The sequence below is a fragment of the Mesoplodon bidens genome (genome assembly GCF_964165515.1).
Source record: "Mesoplodon bidens genome assembly, chromosome: 12".
Classification (NCBI taxonomy): domain Eukaryota; kingdom Metazoa; phylum Chordata; class Mammalia; order Artiodactyla; family Ziphiidae; genus Mesoplodon; species Mesoplodon bidens.
In genome coordinates, this window is record NC_138168.1 from 68,559,187 (window position 1) to 68,579,034 (window position 19,848).

A 19,848-nucleotide genomic window follows, 5' to 3' on the forward strand; every position below is an offset into this window, starting at 1 on the left:
TGGAAAGTGCTTTGGTCACCTTCACCTGGAGACCATCCCAGTTCACTCTTCCACACTTGGCGGCTGTGCCCCAGACGACCCAGCACAGGCGCAGTGAAGTTCACATGGGAGGATGGACAGCAAGGGCGTAGAGATGTGGGAGGAGCATCACTGGCTGGGCTCAGAAGACTCGAGTTCATTCCTGGCTTTGACACCAACCAACTGCAGGGTTGAGTCTGTGTACATAGTTGCACTGAGATTCAGTTTCTTCATCTACTAATTTGGTACAATAATCCCTTTTTCCTGTCTATCCAACAGGGTGGCTATGAAAGTGTTTGGGAAGCTGGAAAGTGGTATACAGGTGTCAGATGGGATATAATATTCACCACTCTTTTCCTACTAGGAAAGAGGAAGAAGAAATGATTAATGGGATCCAGAAACCAAATGGTGTTGAAATTACAAAACACAAGAAAAATATATTTGTTTAGATAACTTGTGAATGATTAATCCACTGATTCCCATCTTAAAACTTGTGTGCCTTGTATTATCCATTCACAAGGGCTTTGTTATTCAGTTCTTATTGGAGACACTCTCCCTTACCCAGAACATGGCACCCCCTAGGGCTGCTTGCTCTTCTGGTGTCACCATGGATTTGGAGGGCAGGCATCAGGATGACCCCAGAGCAGAGGGAGGCTGGCTCGCCTCATTCTTCATGTGCCACATAAACTGGTGTTTGATCCCAACATTCCAAGTTCCAGTGAGCCTCTGATCCTCCTCTAAGCCCTGCTACCTGTGCTTACCTCCTTCTCCCTAACTCCTTCTAGAAATGTCTGTGCCCAACAGAGTGGAAAACAAAAAGAACCTGCAAAGTCCTTTATGTTAGGGAATATTCATTATTCCAGTACATACTTGAGCTTCACCACGTCCAGGGCTCTGGGTGTATGAGTCAGAGGGGTAAGAATGTCAGTTCCTGCCCCTGGGGGGCTTACAGATCAAGTTTACTCTGCTTCTGAATCCTCCTCAGAGCCAAGCCCAGCATTAAACTCGCCAATTGTAGCCCAACAAAAGCCTTGATTAACTTGCTGAGTTTTTTCTTTAACATAGCTTATGAAATTGAAGCTAATTGTAAGAATTCCATTCCCAGTTTTTCAGTTTCTGGGAGTGATGCTTTGCCATCTTTCAACATCTTGCCAAATGTTTTATGAATGCCCATCTCAGCTGAGCTAGGCCATGGGGCTACAAAGATTATTTTTTTAAATATGGTCTGTGCCCTTCAGATTAGAATCTTAGAGTAGACTTGTACTCAGTAATCAGAGATATAATACATTATTATATAATACATTATTTATAATACATTTATTATATAAATAATGTATTATGTATAATACATTCATATAATACATTATATAAATGTATTATATAATACATTTATATACATTTATAATACATAATACAGATATAATACTGTACATTTCTTTGCAGTGTTTACACATTTTCATTAATCACATCTAAGAAAATTGCCATAATCATTCTGCCATAAAGACTTTGCTGAATTGTTTCCAAGTAACAAGTCTTTTTGTTTCATCCAGGCTCTTTGAAGATGCTACAGATAAGTTGAACCTCATGGCTCTGGGAGGTTTTCTTTACCAGCTGAAGAAAGCATCGCAGTCCCAGCTTTTCCATTCCGTTACAGAAACGGTTGATTACTCACTGGCAATGCCAGGTAATTCTTTCCCGGCATAAACTGTGCCACGAGGTTAGCAGGAAACAGCCCAGATCTCTGATGCCAACAGCCTGCCTAAAGACTTGAACCCACATTCCCTTCGTACACAGTCACCTTGGCTCGAGTGAAAATTTGTCATCTGGTGTTGAGGCATGATCGTGGCAGATGGGGGTTGGTGGTTTGCGCAGGGTATCATTCTTTGTGAATGGAAATGTTGCTGCCACCACTGTTGCAGGTATTACCCCTGGAGCTGGACTATGTTCTGCTAAATCTTGTGCTTGTGATGTAGAAACGGTGTGGCTACTCAGGATGCACATAGCTTCACATGAGGGTAGGAACTCCTCCATATCACAAAGCACACACCCGCCTTAGTCCAGCCTACTTGCAGAAGCAGCTTCTAATTTCAGAAGGGCCTGGGAGAGAAAAATGGGAGGCTTGACAGAAGCCTCAGGCCACTGTCAGAACAACTGCTCTCATGGCATATCCCTTTAACAGTGGGTCAGTATCGCTGTCTTCACGGATGAGGCCAGATGAAGGCCCTCTTGGAGGCCAACACGTGGAAGAGGAGGTAGAGTTGTACTGAATCACCCAAGCGTCCCAAGTGGGTGGCAGGTTGCTCACAAACGCAGCTGTCCATCAGCAGCCAGGGTTGTTGTGCTGTGACAGTGAGTACCTTGTCCCCATGGCAGAGTCACAGAGCCGTGTGCCAGGGTCGCACTGGTGGCAGGTTGAAGTGCACAACCTCCGAGTTCCTTCCATCATCAGGAATTTTTATTCTTACTGCAGATCCTAATTTGAGAACCATAGTCCTTTCCCGTGAGTTTTTAATAGACTTTAAAACCTTAGCTATATAAAGCCAACCTCCCAGATCCAGCCAACTGCCAGAGCATCTCTGAGCCCAGGGACCACTTTCAAAGTCTTCTGCATGGAGAAATCAGCAGACTCTGAGCTTACAGAAAACAATGAGCAGTGAGGGTCAGGAATAGGCAGCAGACCTAGGGGGAAGAAGCATTGGCTTTGGAATCAATCAGATCCAAGTTAAAATGCTGCCTTCACTACTTACCAGCTGCGTCATTTTAGGCAAGTTGGTTCACCTTTCTGATCTTCAGTTTTCTAATCTGTACATGGCAGTAGTTACATTTACTTCTTAAGGATTGCTTTTAAAATTAAAGTGATTACAGACATAGAGAACAGACTTGTGGTTGCCAAGGGGTGGGAGAGGGATGGAGTGGGAGTTTGGGATTAGCAGATGCAAACTATTATATATAGAATGGATAAACAACAAGGTCCTACTGTATAGCACAGGGAACTATATTCAACATCCTATGATAATCCATAATGGAAAAGAATATAAAAAAGAATTTATATATGTGTATAACTCAATCACTTTGCTGTACAGCAGAAATGAACATATTGTATATCAACTATACTTCAATAAAAATAAAAGTGATTAAAGACAGGAAGGGCCAATACCATGTCTGATGCAGAGTAAACAATCAGTAAATGTCAATGATTTTTGTTACTGTCATTTTGAAGTTTATTTGATATGGCAAGACTACTTAGAAAGGCACATTTCTGGTTGGAAGAGGCTGATCATGATCAGTATTTTGTAGTATTTTGTAGAAGCAGGAACACATGGGCAAAAAGAGAGTGGAGGAGACTAAGGTGACAGTGGCAGAGAAGTAGCAAGAGATCCGAGTAGGCAAGGATTGGACGGAAGCAAGACAGAGGTTAGATCGCATGTTATTGGGTGCAAAGGGGCCTGACCTGCTTGGCAAGGGCTTCAGAGGTACCATTAAGCATTGACCAAATGGATGGTGGCTGTAAAGGATGGGGACGATAACAACAGTAACAATATAACTAAGTGTGTGGGGCAAGTAGTCTGTGCCAGGCCCTGTGCTAAGTGCTTTATGAGCATTATCACATTTCATCCTTGAAGGAACTTTAAGAAGTAGGTACTATTATCCCCACTTTTACAATGAGAAACTGTGGATTAGAGAGGTAAACTTCTGGTCCATCGTAACCCGGCTACTACGTGATGGAGCCAGGATTTGGGCCTAGGCAGCCGATTCCCTGGCCCTTCTGCTTAACCATGACATCATTCCTCCTTATCAACAAGCACTGTTTGCCTGACAAGTGTAAATGTCAGGCATGCTACAGTGAACAGGAGAGGTGGGCCCTGGCTTTGTTAAGTGAATCACCTGTTCTTTCTTGAATCCAGGCTCCTGTCCTGTCTTGGCAAATTCATACCGAATAATCCCACTGATCGGATTATGGCTCTTCGATTTTTGTCCTTTCTCCATGCTTGAACAGGTCAAACTATTTCTGAGTTTTGGACTGATGGCTTTCATGGTCTTACCTTCCTGTAGGAGAAGTGAAATCCACCCAAGACCGAAAGAGTGCCCTCCACCTGTTCCGCCTCGGGGACGCCATGCTGAGGATCGTGAGGAGCAAATCGAGGCCCCTGTTCCACGTGATGCGCTGCTGGAGTCTTGTGGCGCCACACCTGGTGGAGGTGAGCACCTGGAAAGTGGGAAGCCCAGGGGCCTCCTGCAGCAGAGCCAGCACAGGGCTTTCCAGTCAGCATGGGACAAAGGGCACTGTGGCCACAGCAGTAAGGTTCCCATCACCTGGTCGTAAGCATCATTGTTCTCTGATTATACCTTATGGCACCTAAAGAATTGCCGCAAAGGGCAGCACTGCCCTGGTATCACTCTGACCCTCTTTCTTTAAAACTATGTGACTCACCTAGACACCTCACACTGCTGTTTTCTTATACTTCATGGTCTGCTATCAACCTAAGTCTGGAGTTTCATTTTTATACATGAATATAACAATGTCTTTTGTTCCTGCCAGGCTGTCTTTTCTAATAGCTAAACATATTCTGGGCAGTGCCTTCTAAGTAGGGGAACCATAAATCCTGGTTTTCCCAACAAAATTAACTAGGGCCCCTTTGACTCTCCAAAAGAAAGCAGTCCATATGATAAATTATATGGTAACTCCATCTAAGCATCTCAATACATGATGACTGGCTACTTCTAAGTTGATGGGGAAATTGTTGCCCTGTTTCACAGTGATAACTATTCCAAATAGTCCTTTAGCACTTACTTGGTAGAGCTATGTCATAAAATAAAGTGTTTTGGGGAAATAAATTTACTAACCTGAGAACATTCTAGTAAGGAAAGGGGGTAAAAAATAGTTATGGAGAAACAGTATATCAATTATGTATTATACTATAATAAACCACCCCCAAAACCTAGTGACTTAAAACAATAACTGTTTATTTAGCTCATGATTCTCTGGGTCAGAAATTGGAGCTGAGCTGTGCAGCTCTTCTAGTCTGGGACAGGCTTGGCTAATCTCAGCTGGCCTTATGTGTTCACTTGTGGTCAGCCTCTGCAAAGACTGGGGCCAGCTGGTTCATGACTGGTAAGCCTGGGCAGATGATGGTCCTCTCTATGTGATCTCTCCTCCAGCAGACTAGCCCTGGCTCAGTCACATGGCATTCTTAGGATTCCAAAGGAAAGCAAGAGGGCAAATCCCAAATCAGAATTGCTTTTCAATTCTCCACTTACATAATATTTGCTATTGTTCCATTATTCAAAGCAAGTCACACATCCAAGCCCAGGGTCAGTGTGGGAGAGGACCGCTAAAGGACACGGATACAAAGATGTGAGCCAATTAAAGCTGTATTGGTGCAATCATCCCATATCCCTGAGGGACAAATGTCACATCTGATCTTCATATGTTTGGGGCATGGCTAACAATGAGACCATGGGTGGTTTCCAGACTAAGTGCCGGTGTCTTTAGTAAGCATGTTCTATACCACCCAAGAAAACAGTCACGTTACAGGAAAAAAGAAGAAGAAATTATTAGAAACTCTTGTTTTTCCAGAAACTTCAAAGTGAAATTGGAGATGTGTCTGATCAGTTGGTTAAATTATTTAAAATGCAATTTAGTGTGCTGTTCATTGATACTTATCCCTTGAAATCTTTTACTTTAGCAGAATTGCTGCTTCCACCTCCCTACAATAAGGTGTGTTAGGAAGACCTTCAGAAACCAGATTCCTGGTTGCTTGAAGTCCTGAGGGTGTTTGACTCTCTGAATTTTGCAGGCTGCCTGCCATAAGGAAAGACGTGTGTCTCAGAAGGCAGTTTCCTTCATCCATGATATACTGACAGAGGTTCTCACTGACTGGAATGAGCCACCTCATTTTCACTTTAATGAAGCACTCTTCCGACCTTTTGAGCGTATCATGCAGCTGGAGTTGTGTGATGAGGATGTCCAAGACCAGGTCAGTGTGTCACGGTAGCAGTGCTGCCATCATTGCCATAGTCTGCTGGCTCTTGTTGAGTGTACTTGCAGGACTGTTCTGTGAGTGCTGCATCTTTAATCTTTCCAATAAGATATGGAATCTGTGACAAGAAGAGGTTAAGCAATTTAGCTAAGGATTCGTGATTAGTGATTGGTGGAACTGGGATTTGAACCAGGCAATCTAGCTGTAATAGTCTGTACTCTCATACCTAGCCTATACCTTTAACCATTATCATATTCTCTACGGAGAGACAGATGGTAAAGAAACTAACTAGAGACTTCATATTTATCTAGCATGATGGTGGGCTAGGAACACAGACAGATTCTCTGTCTCTGAAATCTACTAAAAATGTTAAACAGGGGTTAAAAATTTTATTTTAAATGTCATGTACACACTGGCAAGAAAGTAAGGAATACTAAGATGCCCCAAACTAAGTAACAATGGGAAGCCCAAAGAAGTAAGCAGAGCTCTGAGACTGGATTGGCCATGAGGGAATTGGCCATCGGGTGAAGCTGAATGTCTGCATTCAATCTAAAATAATTGGCTCATTAGGAAATAGAATGTCATGAATACAGAAATAAAATAATAAAAATAGATACACTGTCCCTAACTCCCCACCAGGAATCCAGATATTGGAGTTATCAGCAACTGACTTTAAAATAACTATGCTTATTTAAAAAAAAAGAAAACTATGCTTATTAAGTTCTGAACAATGTTCAGAAAGATTTAGGACAGGAGGAATTTTGGCTATAGTGGCATGAAAAAGTTAGTGAATCCTCTCCACAGAAATCAAGTATACGAAAAGAAAAAACTTGTCAAAAGCAGCCATCTCACGACTCTTGCAATTGACCAAGGGCAGACAACAAATTGAGTAGCATTTATGGTGAAAAATAGTTCTTGCCAGAACTTTGGTTAAGAACAGTGGGAGTCTGTGACCTTCTTGCTGAAGATGGAAGTTATCACTTACTCACAAGCTGTTGGCAAGAATAGTAATTTGACCAGTGTGGGGCTGAGTGGGAAAATCAGCTTTTCTGTGCTAAGAGACAGACTTGGTTTGAAGAATAGGAAAAAAGACCATTGGTCTGTCAACTAAAAGTGGTGAATTCATTAGGAAATGAGCAATAGAATAATACTACAACTTTGCTAGCCTAAGGCTGCAGTGGTGAACCAGTAAGAAATGTAACGTGGGACTCTGGAAGCCAGAGATTTCATAGAAGGACTAGGTAAGTCCATCATGAATCTCTAGCTGACTGAAATGTGGGCATATATAGGACAGGCCGTACAGATCCCCATCAGAAAGTAAAGGACCAGAGAGACTTAGGAACTGGCTGAACTTTGTCTATTCTCCCCAGCCTGCACACACAGATTGGTTGGCAGAGGGTGGAAGTCTTAAAGGCTCAAGCTATTTGAGCAGAATCTCTGCCTACTTCGTCAAGTGACAACTAACCTATGCAGACACGGGGACAGCACTAGGAAGTCAGGCTGAAAAATAAAAATAAAGAAATTTAGTAGAGACATTATTGGTGCCTCATGCCATGGGAAGAGTAGAGACAGATTCTACAGTGTAAGTCCAAGCAACTTAGTCAAATAAATAAATAAATAAAAACTCAAAAATAAATCCAGCATTGCTACAATATATTATCTAAAATGTCCAATGTTCAGCAAAAAAAAAAAAGATATGCAAAGAAATAAGAAACAGTGATGTATACTTGGGGGAAAAACAATAAATAGAAACTGACTTAGAGTGGGACCAGATGTTGGATTAAGCTAAAACCAGGATTATATATATCCAAAATGCAGATTTGGAGGTGGGAAGACAAGCAGACACAGGATCTAGAAGAGCTGGTGACCTCTACCAATGATAACGTCATGGTAGAAATTACACAGTATTTAGCCAAAGAAATCTGGTGCACATGGTGGGAAGAGGGTTCTGTTCACGGGGTCCTGGCTCTGGCTTGGGATGTTGGATTAGGGGACAGAGACTTTAAGCAGCTATCATAAATAGGTTCAAAGAATTAAAGGAAAATATGATGACAATGACTCAAAAATAGGGAATCTAAGAGAAATGGAAACTGAAAGAATGCAAATTCTAGAGTTGAAAAGGACAATAACAAATGAACAATCCACTAGATGGGCTTACCAACAAGATTTGAGATGGCAGAAGAAAGAATCAGTGTAAGACTGGTTTAACAGCTCAAAATTCAATTAATGTCATGTATCTTATTAGTAGAATAAAGGATTGAAACCCTATGGTCATGTTAACAGACACAGAGAAAACATTTTACAAAATCCATCACTCACTTTAAGTAAAAAACTTTCAAGAAATGAGGAATAGAAGGGAGTTCCCTAATTGGATAAAGGGAGTATTTGAGAATCTTACATCAAACACTACACAGTGGTCAAGGACTGAATGCTTTTTCCCAATAATTAAGAGCAAGGCAAAGATTTCCATCTTTACCAGTTCTATTCAACATTATGACTTTTACTCACTGTACCAAAAAATTAAAGGCAACCAATTTTGAAAAGCAAAACTGTCTTCCTTCATAGACAACATGGTCTTATATGTAGAAAGTCCTAAGGAACTTATTTTAAAAGTTACTAGAATTAATAGTGAGTTTTGGAACTTCCCTGGCAGTCCAGTGGTTAAGACTCTGCGCTTCCAATGCAGAGGGTACAGGTTCGATCCCTGGCTGGGGAACTAGGATCCCACATGCCATGTGGCGCAGCCAAAAAAATAAATTAAAAAAAAAATAGTGAGTTTAGCAAGGTTGCCAGATACAAAAACAATGTATTAAAATCAATTGAATTCCTATATTCAAGATGTAAGCTATCAAAAATTGAAATTAAGAGAACAATTCCATTCACAAGAGCATTGAAAACAAAATATTTAGGAATAAATTTAGTAAAAGACTTGAAATACCTGTACACTGAAAGCTACAAAACCTTGCTGAGAAAAAAAGAATATTCCAATAAATTATGAGATATGCTACGTTCATGGCTTGAAAGACAGTATTTTTTAAATGGCAGATTTCCACAAGTTGATATATAGATCCAGTGCAATTCCTATCAAAATATCAGCAGACTTTTTTGAAGAAATTGGGAAGATGATTCTCAAATTTATATGCAAGTTCAAAGGATCTAGAATAGAGAAAACACATTTGAAAAAGAACAACGAATTTGGAGAATTTACACTACCCGATTTTAAAACTTCAGTCATCAACCCAGTGTGGTATTGGTGTAAGGGTAGACCTATAGATCAGTGGAACTGAATAGAAAGTATAGAAATAAATTCTCACATGTATGGTCATTTTTTTTTTTTTTTTTTTGCGGTATGTGGGCCTCTCACTGTTGTGGCCTCTCCCGTTGCGGAGCACAGGCTCCGGTACGCTCAGGCTCAGTGGCCATGGCTCACGGGCCTAGCCGCTCCGTGGCATGTGGGATCTTCCCAGACTGGGGCATGAACCCATGTCCCCTGCATCGGCAGGCGGACTCTTAACCACTGCACCACCAGGGAAGCCCGTATGGTCAATTTTTGACAAAGATGTCATTGCAGTTCAGTAGAGAGACAGGATATTACTTTTAGCAAATGGTGCTTGAACATATACAATAAAAATGAACTTACACCCTTCCTCTTAGCATGCACAAAAAATAACTCAAAATGGGCCATAGGCTTAAATAAGAGCAAAAACTATAAATGTTTCTACAAGAAAGCATAGGAGACCATCTTTGAGGCCTTGGGTTATGCAAAAATTCTTTAGAAATGACACCAACAGGATCCATAAAAAGAAAAAAATTGATGATTTGGACTTCATCAAAATTTAAAACTTTTGCTCTTCAAAAGACACCATATAAATATAAAAGAGAAGCCCAAAGCTGTGGAAAAAAAATTTGCAAGTCATGTATCTCAGGAAGAGCTTACATTTAGAATGCACAAAGAACGCTTAATAACTCAATTAAAAAAAGACAATAATGAGAAGACAAAAATCTAACTTCAAAAACACCAAAATATTTACAAATGGCTTGTGAAAAGTTTTAGCAACATTAGTCATTAGTAAAATGCAAATTAATGTGTTACGGCTTATTTAGAAGACTTTTTAGTGAGTTTTTCTAGGTTCTGATTTTTATCCTTCAATAAAATTAACCCAGAAATAGGGAGCAAAGAAGCACATCATTCTTCCTAGAAATTCACCTGCTTCTTAGAAGGAAAAGGCGTTAAATGCCACCTCCTTTGCCTCTGCAGGTCGTCACATCCATCGGTGAGCTGGTTGAAGTGTGTTCCACCCAGATCCAGTCGGGCTGGAGGCCCTTGTTCAGTGCCCTGGAAACAGTGCACAGTGGGGACAAGTCTGAGGTGAAGGAGTACCTGGTCGGTGACTACTCCATGGGTAAGACTGTGTGTTGATTTCGTATCCTGAAACTTGTTTATTAGTTCTAAACCATAATTATTATAGCTCTAAGGTTTTTGAGTGTAATCTTTTTGGTGGAATCTTTAAGACTTTCTGTATACACGATCACGTCATCGTCAAAAAGAGGCAGTGTCACTTCCTCCTTTCCAATTTGGATGTATTTTATCTCTACTCTTGCCTAATTGCTCCAGCTAGGACTTCCGGTACTGTGTTGAATAGGAGTAGTGATAGTGGGAAGAATGTGTGGATGATTCTGGCTATGGAACATTAGTTCTTTATGGCAAGCTTCATGCTATCAAAAGAAGTCAGATAGGGCTTCCCTGGTGGCGCAGTGGTTAAGAATCCGCCTGCCAAGTCAGGGGACACGGGTTCGAGCCCTGGTCCGGGAAGATCCCACATGCCGTGGAGCAACTGAGCCCGTGCGCCACAACTACTGAAGCCCACGCACCTAGATCCCGTGCTCCACAACAAGAGAAGCCACTGCAATGAGAAGCCCACACACCTCAGCGAAGAGTATCCCCTGCTCGCCACAACTGGAGAAAACCCCCTCACAGCAACGGAGACCCAACACAGCCAAAAATAAATAAATTAAAAAAAAAGAAGAAGTTGGATAATAGGGAAGACTGGCATTCAGCTGTTTTAGCAGCAGGAAATAAGCTGGTGTATCAGGAACACAAGTTCTGAATTCTGCCAGCAGACCAAGGACCCTGAGCGTTATCAGGCCCAGCTCTCAGTGACAGATTGGACAAAAGGCTGAGAGACTTCTGTTGTTTCACTTATACGTATCTGTGTTGAGTTCTTTCGTAAAGCCAAAAGAAAAATGTTATCCTCTTGCTAGAAAGAAGCAAAAAAGTATCCAAATAACAGGGAATTCGAATTAGGGAGATCAGGTCTGGCTGGAAATAGATGGGCAGCCATACAGCAGGCCCAGTGACCGGAGGTGTTGTGTCAGGGGTCCCCAAGACTACCCCTGCACTTAGAGACCCATCAGAAGGACTCATGGGACTCAGCATGTAGTTATGCCAAGATTTATCACATAGTTCAGATTTATTACATGGCTAACAGCCAAGATTTATTATGGCAACATAGTAAGGACAAGCCAGATCATAAGGAGAAAACACAGAATCCCTGCACAGGCTTCCCTGAACTCTCACCGCCCCATGAGGGGGTCCCACAGAGCACACTCTTCCTCCAGCAGGGAAAATGCAGCAACATGTATGACCATAGGGCAGTGTGTAGGTCTTTCTGCCCAAGGAAGCCCACTAGAGACCCAGCTAAGGACTGGTCACTTAGGTACCCTCTGCCTAGCATATTCCAAAATCCATACTCCCTGAGAAAAGCAGGGGTTCAGATTAAACCACGTTGTTTGCACCAACCATCCAGTCACAGTGAACCATCCAGTTAACTGATGCTTGGGAATATTCAGAGAGCCCGCTTCCCAGACTCCAGCCAAGGGCCCACTGTGCAAGCAGGCCTTTCTAAGGATAGCAGCCTTAAGCCTTCTATGTTAACTCTTTTCGGCTCAGGTATGAGTAAATTAGTATATGCCATCAGGGATTTATCTAAACCTTCCCTTCCCTATAATTACGTGTGGAGGAGAATTCCAAAAGACCGCATATTTAATTGCCCTGTGTAGACCTACACATTGCCTCAGCCATGTGTTCAGCCGGCTTCGCCCTCGTCCCTCTACCGAGCTCTCTTCGTAGCCTTCCTACAGTTCCCTCTGCAGGCAAAGCTGAGAAGGACAACATGGGAGCCAAGCCAGTTATCCAGTCAAAAGGCCCAGGCTTTTCTCCAACAGACCTTTTTGAAGGCTCTGTGGAAGGTGCTGGGAGTATGGGCAACCTGAAGGGTAGAGACTTCACTTTCTTAAAACTCTGTAATCTTTCTCCCTCAGGAAAAGGCCAGGCTCCGGTGTTTGATGTATTTGAAGCTTTTCTCAATACCGACAACATCCAGGTCTTTGCTAATGCGGCCACTAGTTACATCATGTGCCTTATGAAGTTTGTCAAAGGACTGGGTAAGTGGAGCCCTCCCTCCTTTCCTGCCTCCTGACAGCTGGGGACCCTCTCCTGGCTGGCTCTGTGTGAACTGGCGGCAGCAAACAAGCAAGCATCCTGGTATAGAAGCAGATGGCGCTATGCTGTGCGCTCAGAAGCACAAAACTTACTGTAAACGCAGCTTGGAGTTGATACTTTTCATGTGTTCATGGAATAATTTTATAGTGAAACATGTGTTCATATATTATTTTACTCCAACTTCTTTTTGAATCCTAAAATATTCAATATCATGTTCAATAATTACCCTCATGCAGGAAACTACTGTCCTCAGTGTCACAGAATTAGAAGTCTATTAATTAGTCTATTAGCCTAATTAGAGTTTGAGTTCCCAGCTCTTAAGCAAAAATTAAGAATGCCTTCCCCCAGACCTTACTGATTACAAAACGTATTTTGAAGGTATGCAAGTCACCCTTCTTTGAGACTTCGTGTGTTTTAGGAACTACCTAGCTGATTTTATGCTTAATTTAGAAATACTTTAATGCAGTAGAGTCTTGCTACACAGCATAACCTGCTGGATCAGATGTTTGTATAACACGTGTTTATCTGGGGTGAAATGGAAGAGAGTGGCAGTTAGTTAAACCCAAAGTCTAGAAGGAACTTAAGTCTTCAAGTTTTGAGATTTTCACCCTGGTGTGCTCTGAGACCTAGAGCCTTGAGAACCTTTTAAAAAAAGAAAAGATAAGGTTCATAATATTCTTTTGTATTCTTGCAAAATAACTGACAACTTCTTTGTAAAAGAAAATAGGACACAGAGAAGCTAGGTGACTTCATTCATGTTCCCCTTATTTTGGAGCAGGAGTACAATGCAAGTTTCAAGACAGAGGCTGGAGGCCACAGGTCTGATCCACAGACCATCCTTGTTATGTTCTATTCTTACATACAGCCATTCTATGCTTCTGTATATCCTGGGAACTAGAGGGCTGAGCTGAGGGACAACCATGAAAGCCCCTCACTTATCCACTTTACATACTGGGCTTCAGAGGAGGGTTTCTTTTGAAAGAGTAAGATTTTATTCTTTTTAAACTCTGCTGTACACTAAATAGAAGCCAAACAGTTTAGTGTCTTAATCATAAGAATACCTTAAAATAATGAATCTCTGCCTTAGAAAGTAAAAAAAAATCCAGTCCTTGTTTAGAAAAAACTTTCCTCCTGTATTTCTCCTTTACTCTCTCAACTCCTACCTCACTCACAAGAGTTCTGACACCTGCTGTGTGGGTTTTGTTCCCACACCAAGCAGTTCTCTGTGATGCCAGCTGGGTATCCTATTGTCAACTCAATTCTGACCCCAACCAGTGTTAGACCAGCAGACCTTACAGGTGAAGGGCTCAGTCCTATGAGACTGCCCCCCGCCATTTCAAATGACAGTTACAAGTAGAAGGTCCCCAAGTTACCCACAACTTCTGCTTAACTTGGCTACAAATCAGAGGTTCCCATGACCCCCCACCCTTTGGATTCAGTGATTCGTTAGAACAGCTCACAGAAGTCAGGGAAATGCTTACATTTATCAGCTTATTATATAATAATAGATACGATAAAGGATACAGATAAACAGCCAGATCAAGAGATTATATAAGTTGAGGTCCAGGAGGGTCCCAAGCTCAGGAGCTTCTGCCCTCATGGAGTTGGGGTACACCCTCCTCCCAGCATGTAGATGTGTTCACCAACCCAGAAGCTCTCTGAACGCCATACTCTGGGGATTTCTTATGCAGGCTTCATCGTGTGGCCATGATCAACCATTAACTCAATTTCCAACCCCCCTCTTCTTCCTATGGCCTTTCTGGTGACCAGCCACCATCCAGGAGCTTACCAAGCTTTGCCTCACTAGAACAAAAGACTTTATCACCCAGGAAATTCCAAGGGATTTAGGAGCTCTGCATCAGGAACTAGAGTTGAAGATCACATATTAGAACAAAAAGTGCCTAGCAGTCTTATCATTTAGGAAATTAGGGTTTTAGGAGCTCTGTGCCAGGAGCCAGAGGCAGAGACCAACATGTGTATTTTCCATTATTCCACAACTCTGTATTTTATTTAAGAACCATTATTATTGGTATTTTATTGTTTGCTGAACAGTCGAGGGCCTGCTACGGGGGCATGGTGACCTGTACATACTATGGGGATACACAGATGAATATAACATGCTTCCTGCCTGTGAGAGGCTCACAGCCTCTTCTGGGAAACAGACACACAAATCAATAGTCACAGTTCAGGAAGATGAATATTTTCATAGAGGCTAGGAAAAAAAAAAGAAAAAGGCTTTTTTTTTTTTTTTTTTTTTTTTTTGCGTTACGCGGGCCTCTCACTGTTGTGGCCTCTCCCGTTGCGGAGCACAGGCTCCGGACGCGCAGGCTCAGCGGCCATGGCTCACAGGCCCAGCCGCTCCGCGGCATGTGGGATCCTCCCGGACCGGGGCACGAACCCACGTTCCCTGCATCGGCAGGCGGACTCTCAACCACTGCGCCACCAGGGAAGCCCAGAAAAAGCCATTTAAGCTGAAATGAACAAGCAGCTGAGATGGGGTGCTTGGTAGTAGGGCCATGCAGACTTCTAAGGGAAAGTGACATTTAAACTTTGCGGTGTGAGCTGCTGTAGGTTTACTTTTCTTAAAGTAGGGTACGTTGGAGGTACCACGAAGGAGGGATCCTGGGTGATGAGTTGGAAAGAGAGGAAGGGGCCAGGCTCTAAAGGCCCTGCAGGCCACACCGGGACATCGAGAATGTGCAGGGAAGGTTTTGAAGCCACAGAGTGGTGTATCACATGTGACATTAGAAACTAAACCGGCAGGCACGTGTCCCCGTGGGTAAGGACAAGAGGCTACAGGCAGAGACCAGTGTGCAGGAGTTTGGGAGAGAGCAGAGAGGATGGAGTTCAGGATATTGTAGAGATGGGATCCGGAGGGCTTGGACTGCTCTGATGTGGGGCCTAAGAGAGTGTGGAGCTGAGGCTGACTCCCCCAAGTTCCTTGTCAGGACTGATGTTTCCCAGAATTAGGATATCCAAAAGGAGTGGCGGAGAGGAACAATAATGAATTCTATCTTTGGACACTGGGACATGTTGAGTTCCTATGAAATATTCAAGTGGAGATGTTAGAAATTTTCAGGGTAGAAATGTTAGAAATTTGAGGTCTTACCTCAGCGAGGGAGCTGGGGCCTGAAAATGGAGATGCAGAATTATCAGCGCACACCTGAGGATATTTAAAACAGAAAGATTCCATTTTTTTCTGTGAATTATAAGGTGGAGTTACTTGTCTGTGGCTTGGGGTCAGTGGGCACATCCGAGGCCCCAGTACAGCCACGCTGGCTGTGTCCTGCCCGCCTCCAGGGGCCACCCCGTGCCCAGACTTTGAGGTATGACACAGCAGCCTCCGTAAAAAACTTGGAACACTGTGATTAACAGGATAGGAAATGGATTTATTTTTTATTCCCACTTGGTTATGTCAACATGAATTTGAACTGCTCTGTGTTTTTATGCTAAACTAATGTTAATCTAACATTGTGTGTTAGATTAATGTAAACTAGGGGTTGGCAAACTATGGCCCACAGGCCAATCCCACCCACTCAGAGTTTTTAGAAATATTTTATTGGAACACAGCCCTGGTCATTTGTCTGTGGTTGTTTTTGTGCTATAGTGACACAGTTGAGAAGTTGCAACAAAGAGAGTGTGACCTGCAAAGCCTAAAATATTTACTGTCTGGCCCTGTATAAAAAAAATTTACCAGTCCCTGATCTAAAATATACAAATGGTTATCTTTTCTTTCTTAAGGAGAAACATGCATCTTTGTCTCCTAAATTTTAACTAATACCTAGTAATCATGTCTGTTTACCCACAGGGAACGGTGCCAGTTGCTACGATTGTAGGCAGTTAGAAACAATTACAGTACTGCGGAATAATTTTATTAGAAGTATAGAAGTAGATTCTTACATGAGAAGAAAAATGATAATTTCCAACTACTGTGTACCTATAGACTATCTAGATGCCCTCTACAGATGTGTTAAATTTCTAGATATATACACACAAAATAGAAGTCATTTCAGTTCAGTTTAGTAGTCTCCATCCCCAAACCCCAGATGTTTCAGATCTTCCCAGAGTCTTGCTTTATCATCACTGTTTAGTGCTAAGCACTGGCAACAAAGGAGGTCCTTTTCCAAACAGAGAGGGGCCTAGTGCTTCCTCTCTGCCCAGCACATGGCTGGTCTCCAGGCTCATCCTGTCATCAAAGCTTCAGAGTCACACCATCAACAGCAGGGCCCAGGGAACTGAATTAGAAAAATTGCAGTGTGTCCAGGTACAAAAAAAACACCATCCAGCCACTGAAAGTACTGTCGCAGGATATGGAAAAAGTGGTCATTGTTTAGTGAAAAGGGGAGTTACAGCACAGAATAATTTCAACAAGGTAAGATGTACAGCATGGTAAGATGTGTTTAACATGTACACATGTAGGGGGAAATTTGACTGAAAGCGTTGTACAATTTGGAGTACTTTTTCCTTTCTTTTCTATGTTAGTAGGCATTTGGGGAATGCATGCTGTATGAATTAGTAGGTCTTCTGTTATAAGGGGATAAACAGTATTTGTCTCTGTCTCCCCTGCTGCCCCCAGGGGAGGTGGACTGTAAAGAAATCGGAGACTGTGTCCCAGGACCTGGAGCCACGTCCCCAGACCTGTGCCTCCCTGCCCTGGATTACCTCAGGCGCTGTTCTCAGGTATGCAGGCCCCGAAACCCACCTCAGAAGATGCTTACAAAACATGCATGGAGGTATTTTGTGGACGCGCAAGAGAAGTACTTTCTGCTATCTCTGAGGAGATTGGGGCTTAGGTTTGGAGTATAAAGTTTTGTCCCCCCGCTTCTACAAAGGAGAGAAATAAAGTGATGAAAATGTACTAAAACACACAATTGGGTTTTGAGATCTCTGAAACTTCTCATTCATACTCCGATACATGAACTATCATAATCTCTATATCTGTGTCAGGCTAAGAGGTCACGGGAAATCCTTCCGATGGTACGAAAGTATGGACAGTGGGCTGCACACAGTGAAAAGAGACATTAAAAAAAGTAAGAGGGTCGTATGCAGTCAAGATCTAGTAAAAAAAAAAATCCAATGAAACATCATTTATCAGTGTGAACAGTGACCTTCCTTATGCTAAGTCCAGTGAGTCTCTGTCGTTACCGTGTCACACGCCCATGGAACAAGATGATGCTCCCTTCTCAAAGCCCTTTCTCCCTAGGCTTCAGTGACACCCCCTCTCCGTAGCTCTTCTCCTGTCTTCTGAGGTTGTGTCGCTGGCGTCCTCTTGTCTGTCTGTTCCTCACTCTCCCTTGGTGATAGCATTAAGCCCCAGGGCTTTAGAAAGGATGCACAGCCCTGATGTCCTCCTCCAGCTGCTTCCACAAGGCCCACGTGACCTGACCCCGCTCCCTTTCCCCCCTCAGCTCCTTGCCCCTAACTCACCATGCTCGCCACACTCCCTTTCTGTCCCTCAAACACACCCTACTGGTTACTGCTCAGGGCTGTTGCTGTTCCCTCTGCCTGGAATTTTCTCTCCTCAGATCTCTGTATGACACGCCTTATCGTCCAGATCTCATCTGAAACATCATCTCCTCAGAGAGACCGGGGCTTAGGTATCTACCAACTCCCTGCCAGCATTCCCCACACACCTAAGTCGCTCTTTCTAGGACTGCCTGTCTCATTTTTCCTGTAACGTCTCTGTCAGAAATTTTATTTATTATTTGTGAAAGGAGTATGTCTGTAAGACGCACAGGGCAGGATTTCTGTCTGTCTCGCTCCCAGCTGTTTCCCTAATTTCTGAAACAGTAGGGGCACAGCAGGAACAATTCTAATGCGTGAAGGTACAAGGCTCCTTGGGAGTCTGTGCCAGTAACAGATCCCGGCGGTCTGGGCTGTAGCAGTGAGAGCGGAGTAAAGAGCCCAATCAGCCTATTAGCTCTGTTTCTCATGCCTTCGTCGCACGCACCCTGCCCTCGGATTCCTCCATCCCCCATGTGCCCTCCCCCCACCCATTTCCTTGATGTTGAGTCAGGGGAAGGGAAATCAGAGGCTGGTATCTCATTTGCCTACAGACTCTCTTCCCAATGATCCCCATAGAACACTTTCTCTCAGGCAAAAATTCTCGACATGTTTATGGTTCCCTTCACAGGTGTATAAAAGTCTATAAAACTCGTATGCAATTAAGATGCTGAAAAGGTATCCACAGAATCTTTTCCTCTACCTTTTTGTTGCCACTGAATGCTGTTTCAGCTGCTTCATGGGATAAATGCCTCTTGTGAGTTGCCTTATGAATCCAAATCACAAGCAAATTTAAAACTTTGCCACAGTGGGAGCTTTTCTGGTTTTCTCTCCACCTTCTCTTCCGGTATATAGTTTTGTTGTCCTTTAGTAGAGTGAAGCTTTTTCCAATTTATAATTGCAATTTGGTATTTTTAATTTAGTTGTTGGCCAAAATCTACAAAATGCCCTTGAAGCCAATATTCCTTAGTGGGCGACTCGCTGGCTTGCCCCGAAGACTTCAGGAGCAGTCGGCAAGCAGTGAGGATGGAATTGAGTCCGTCTTGTCTGACTTTGATGATGACACTGGTAAGTTAATTGATTGGGCCTAACCAGGTTATTTGCTATGTTTGTATTCCCAAAAGCCTAAGCCATGAATTCAGTAGTTTACAGATCATGAATGATCCTCCATTTATGTTGTTATTATTTATAATTCTAACAGAACAAGCCTACCTAAAGTTTCCAAGGACTCTCCGAAAACATTTTACATCAATATCTCCAAACCAATCCTTTTTAGATGGATACCTCCATCTAAAACCAGTGTAGATTTGCAGATTCCACTAAATATAGTTTGTAACTCCGAATTCTTTTCAATTTAGCACATTGGACTGTGGTTGCATTTGGTGCATTGATAGTTAAATTGGCTGGTAATTGTCTTTAATACCTTGTAGGAAACACAATCATTGTATAATCACTTCCTGTAGGACTATCTGGTTAGAGACTGGGGAAATTAAGTCATTACTGAAGAGACAGTCTGTTTGTGACTGGTGAAGCTGAAGGCTCATTAAAAATAAATTTTAAAAATATGTTTCAAATTAGTTCCTGTGTAATTTCCTGTGAATTCGACTTCAATCTAGTAACTTTGGATAATTTTCAGATTGGTTCACTCATGTTCACATTTGCTGTCTTCTAATTCAGATGACCCTGTCCTGTTTCTAGACCTAAAAATGGAAATGATATCCTTAAAGAAGTCTAATATCTGAGCATAGGTGTTTCAAACCCTTGCAAAAGGACTTTCTGGGGAAGGTTTTTTAATTTGCTTTTTTGTTTGTTTTTCATTATTCGTCTGTTTTATTTTTCAGACAC

General features: G+C 42.6%; 1 protein-coding gene across 1 annotated transcript in view; it reads left to right on the plus strand.

Moving 5' to 3' along the window:
* ARFGEF3 (ARFGEF family member 3) overlaps window positions 1-19,848 on the plus strand; it is a gene marked incomplete at its 5' end in the record, with an annotated part of 187,936 nt that overhangs the window by 133,329 nt on the left and 34,759 nt on the right. Inside the window, 7 exons of the mRNA XM_081250676.1 lie at window positions 1,569-1,702; window positions 4,072-4,217; window positions 5,817-5,996; window positions 10,258-10,402; window positions 12,321-12,443; window positions 17,078-17,181; window positions 18,927-19,071. Of these exons, the coding sequence (XP_081106802.1) occupies window positions 1,569-1,702; window positions 4,072-4,217; window positions 5,817-5,996; window positions 10,258-10,402; window positions 12,321-12,443; window positions 17,078-17,181; window positions 18,927-19,071 (977 nt within the window). The remainder of the gene's footprint in view (window positions 1-1,568; window positions 1,703-4,071; window positions 4,218-5,816; window positions 5,997-10,257; window positions 10,403-12,320; window positions 12,444-17,077; window positions 17,182-18,926; window positions 19,072-19,848) is intronic.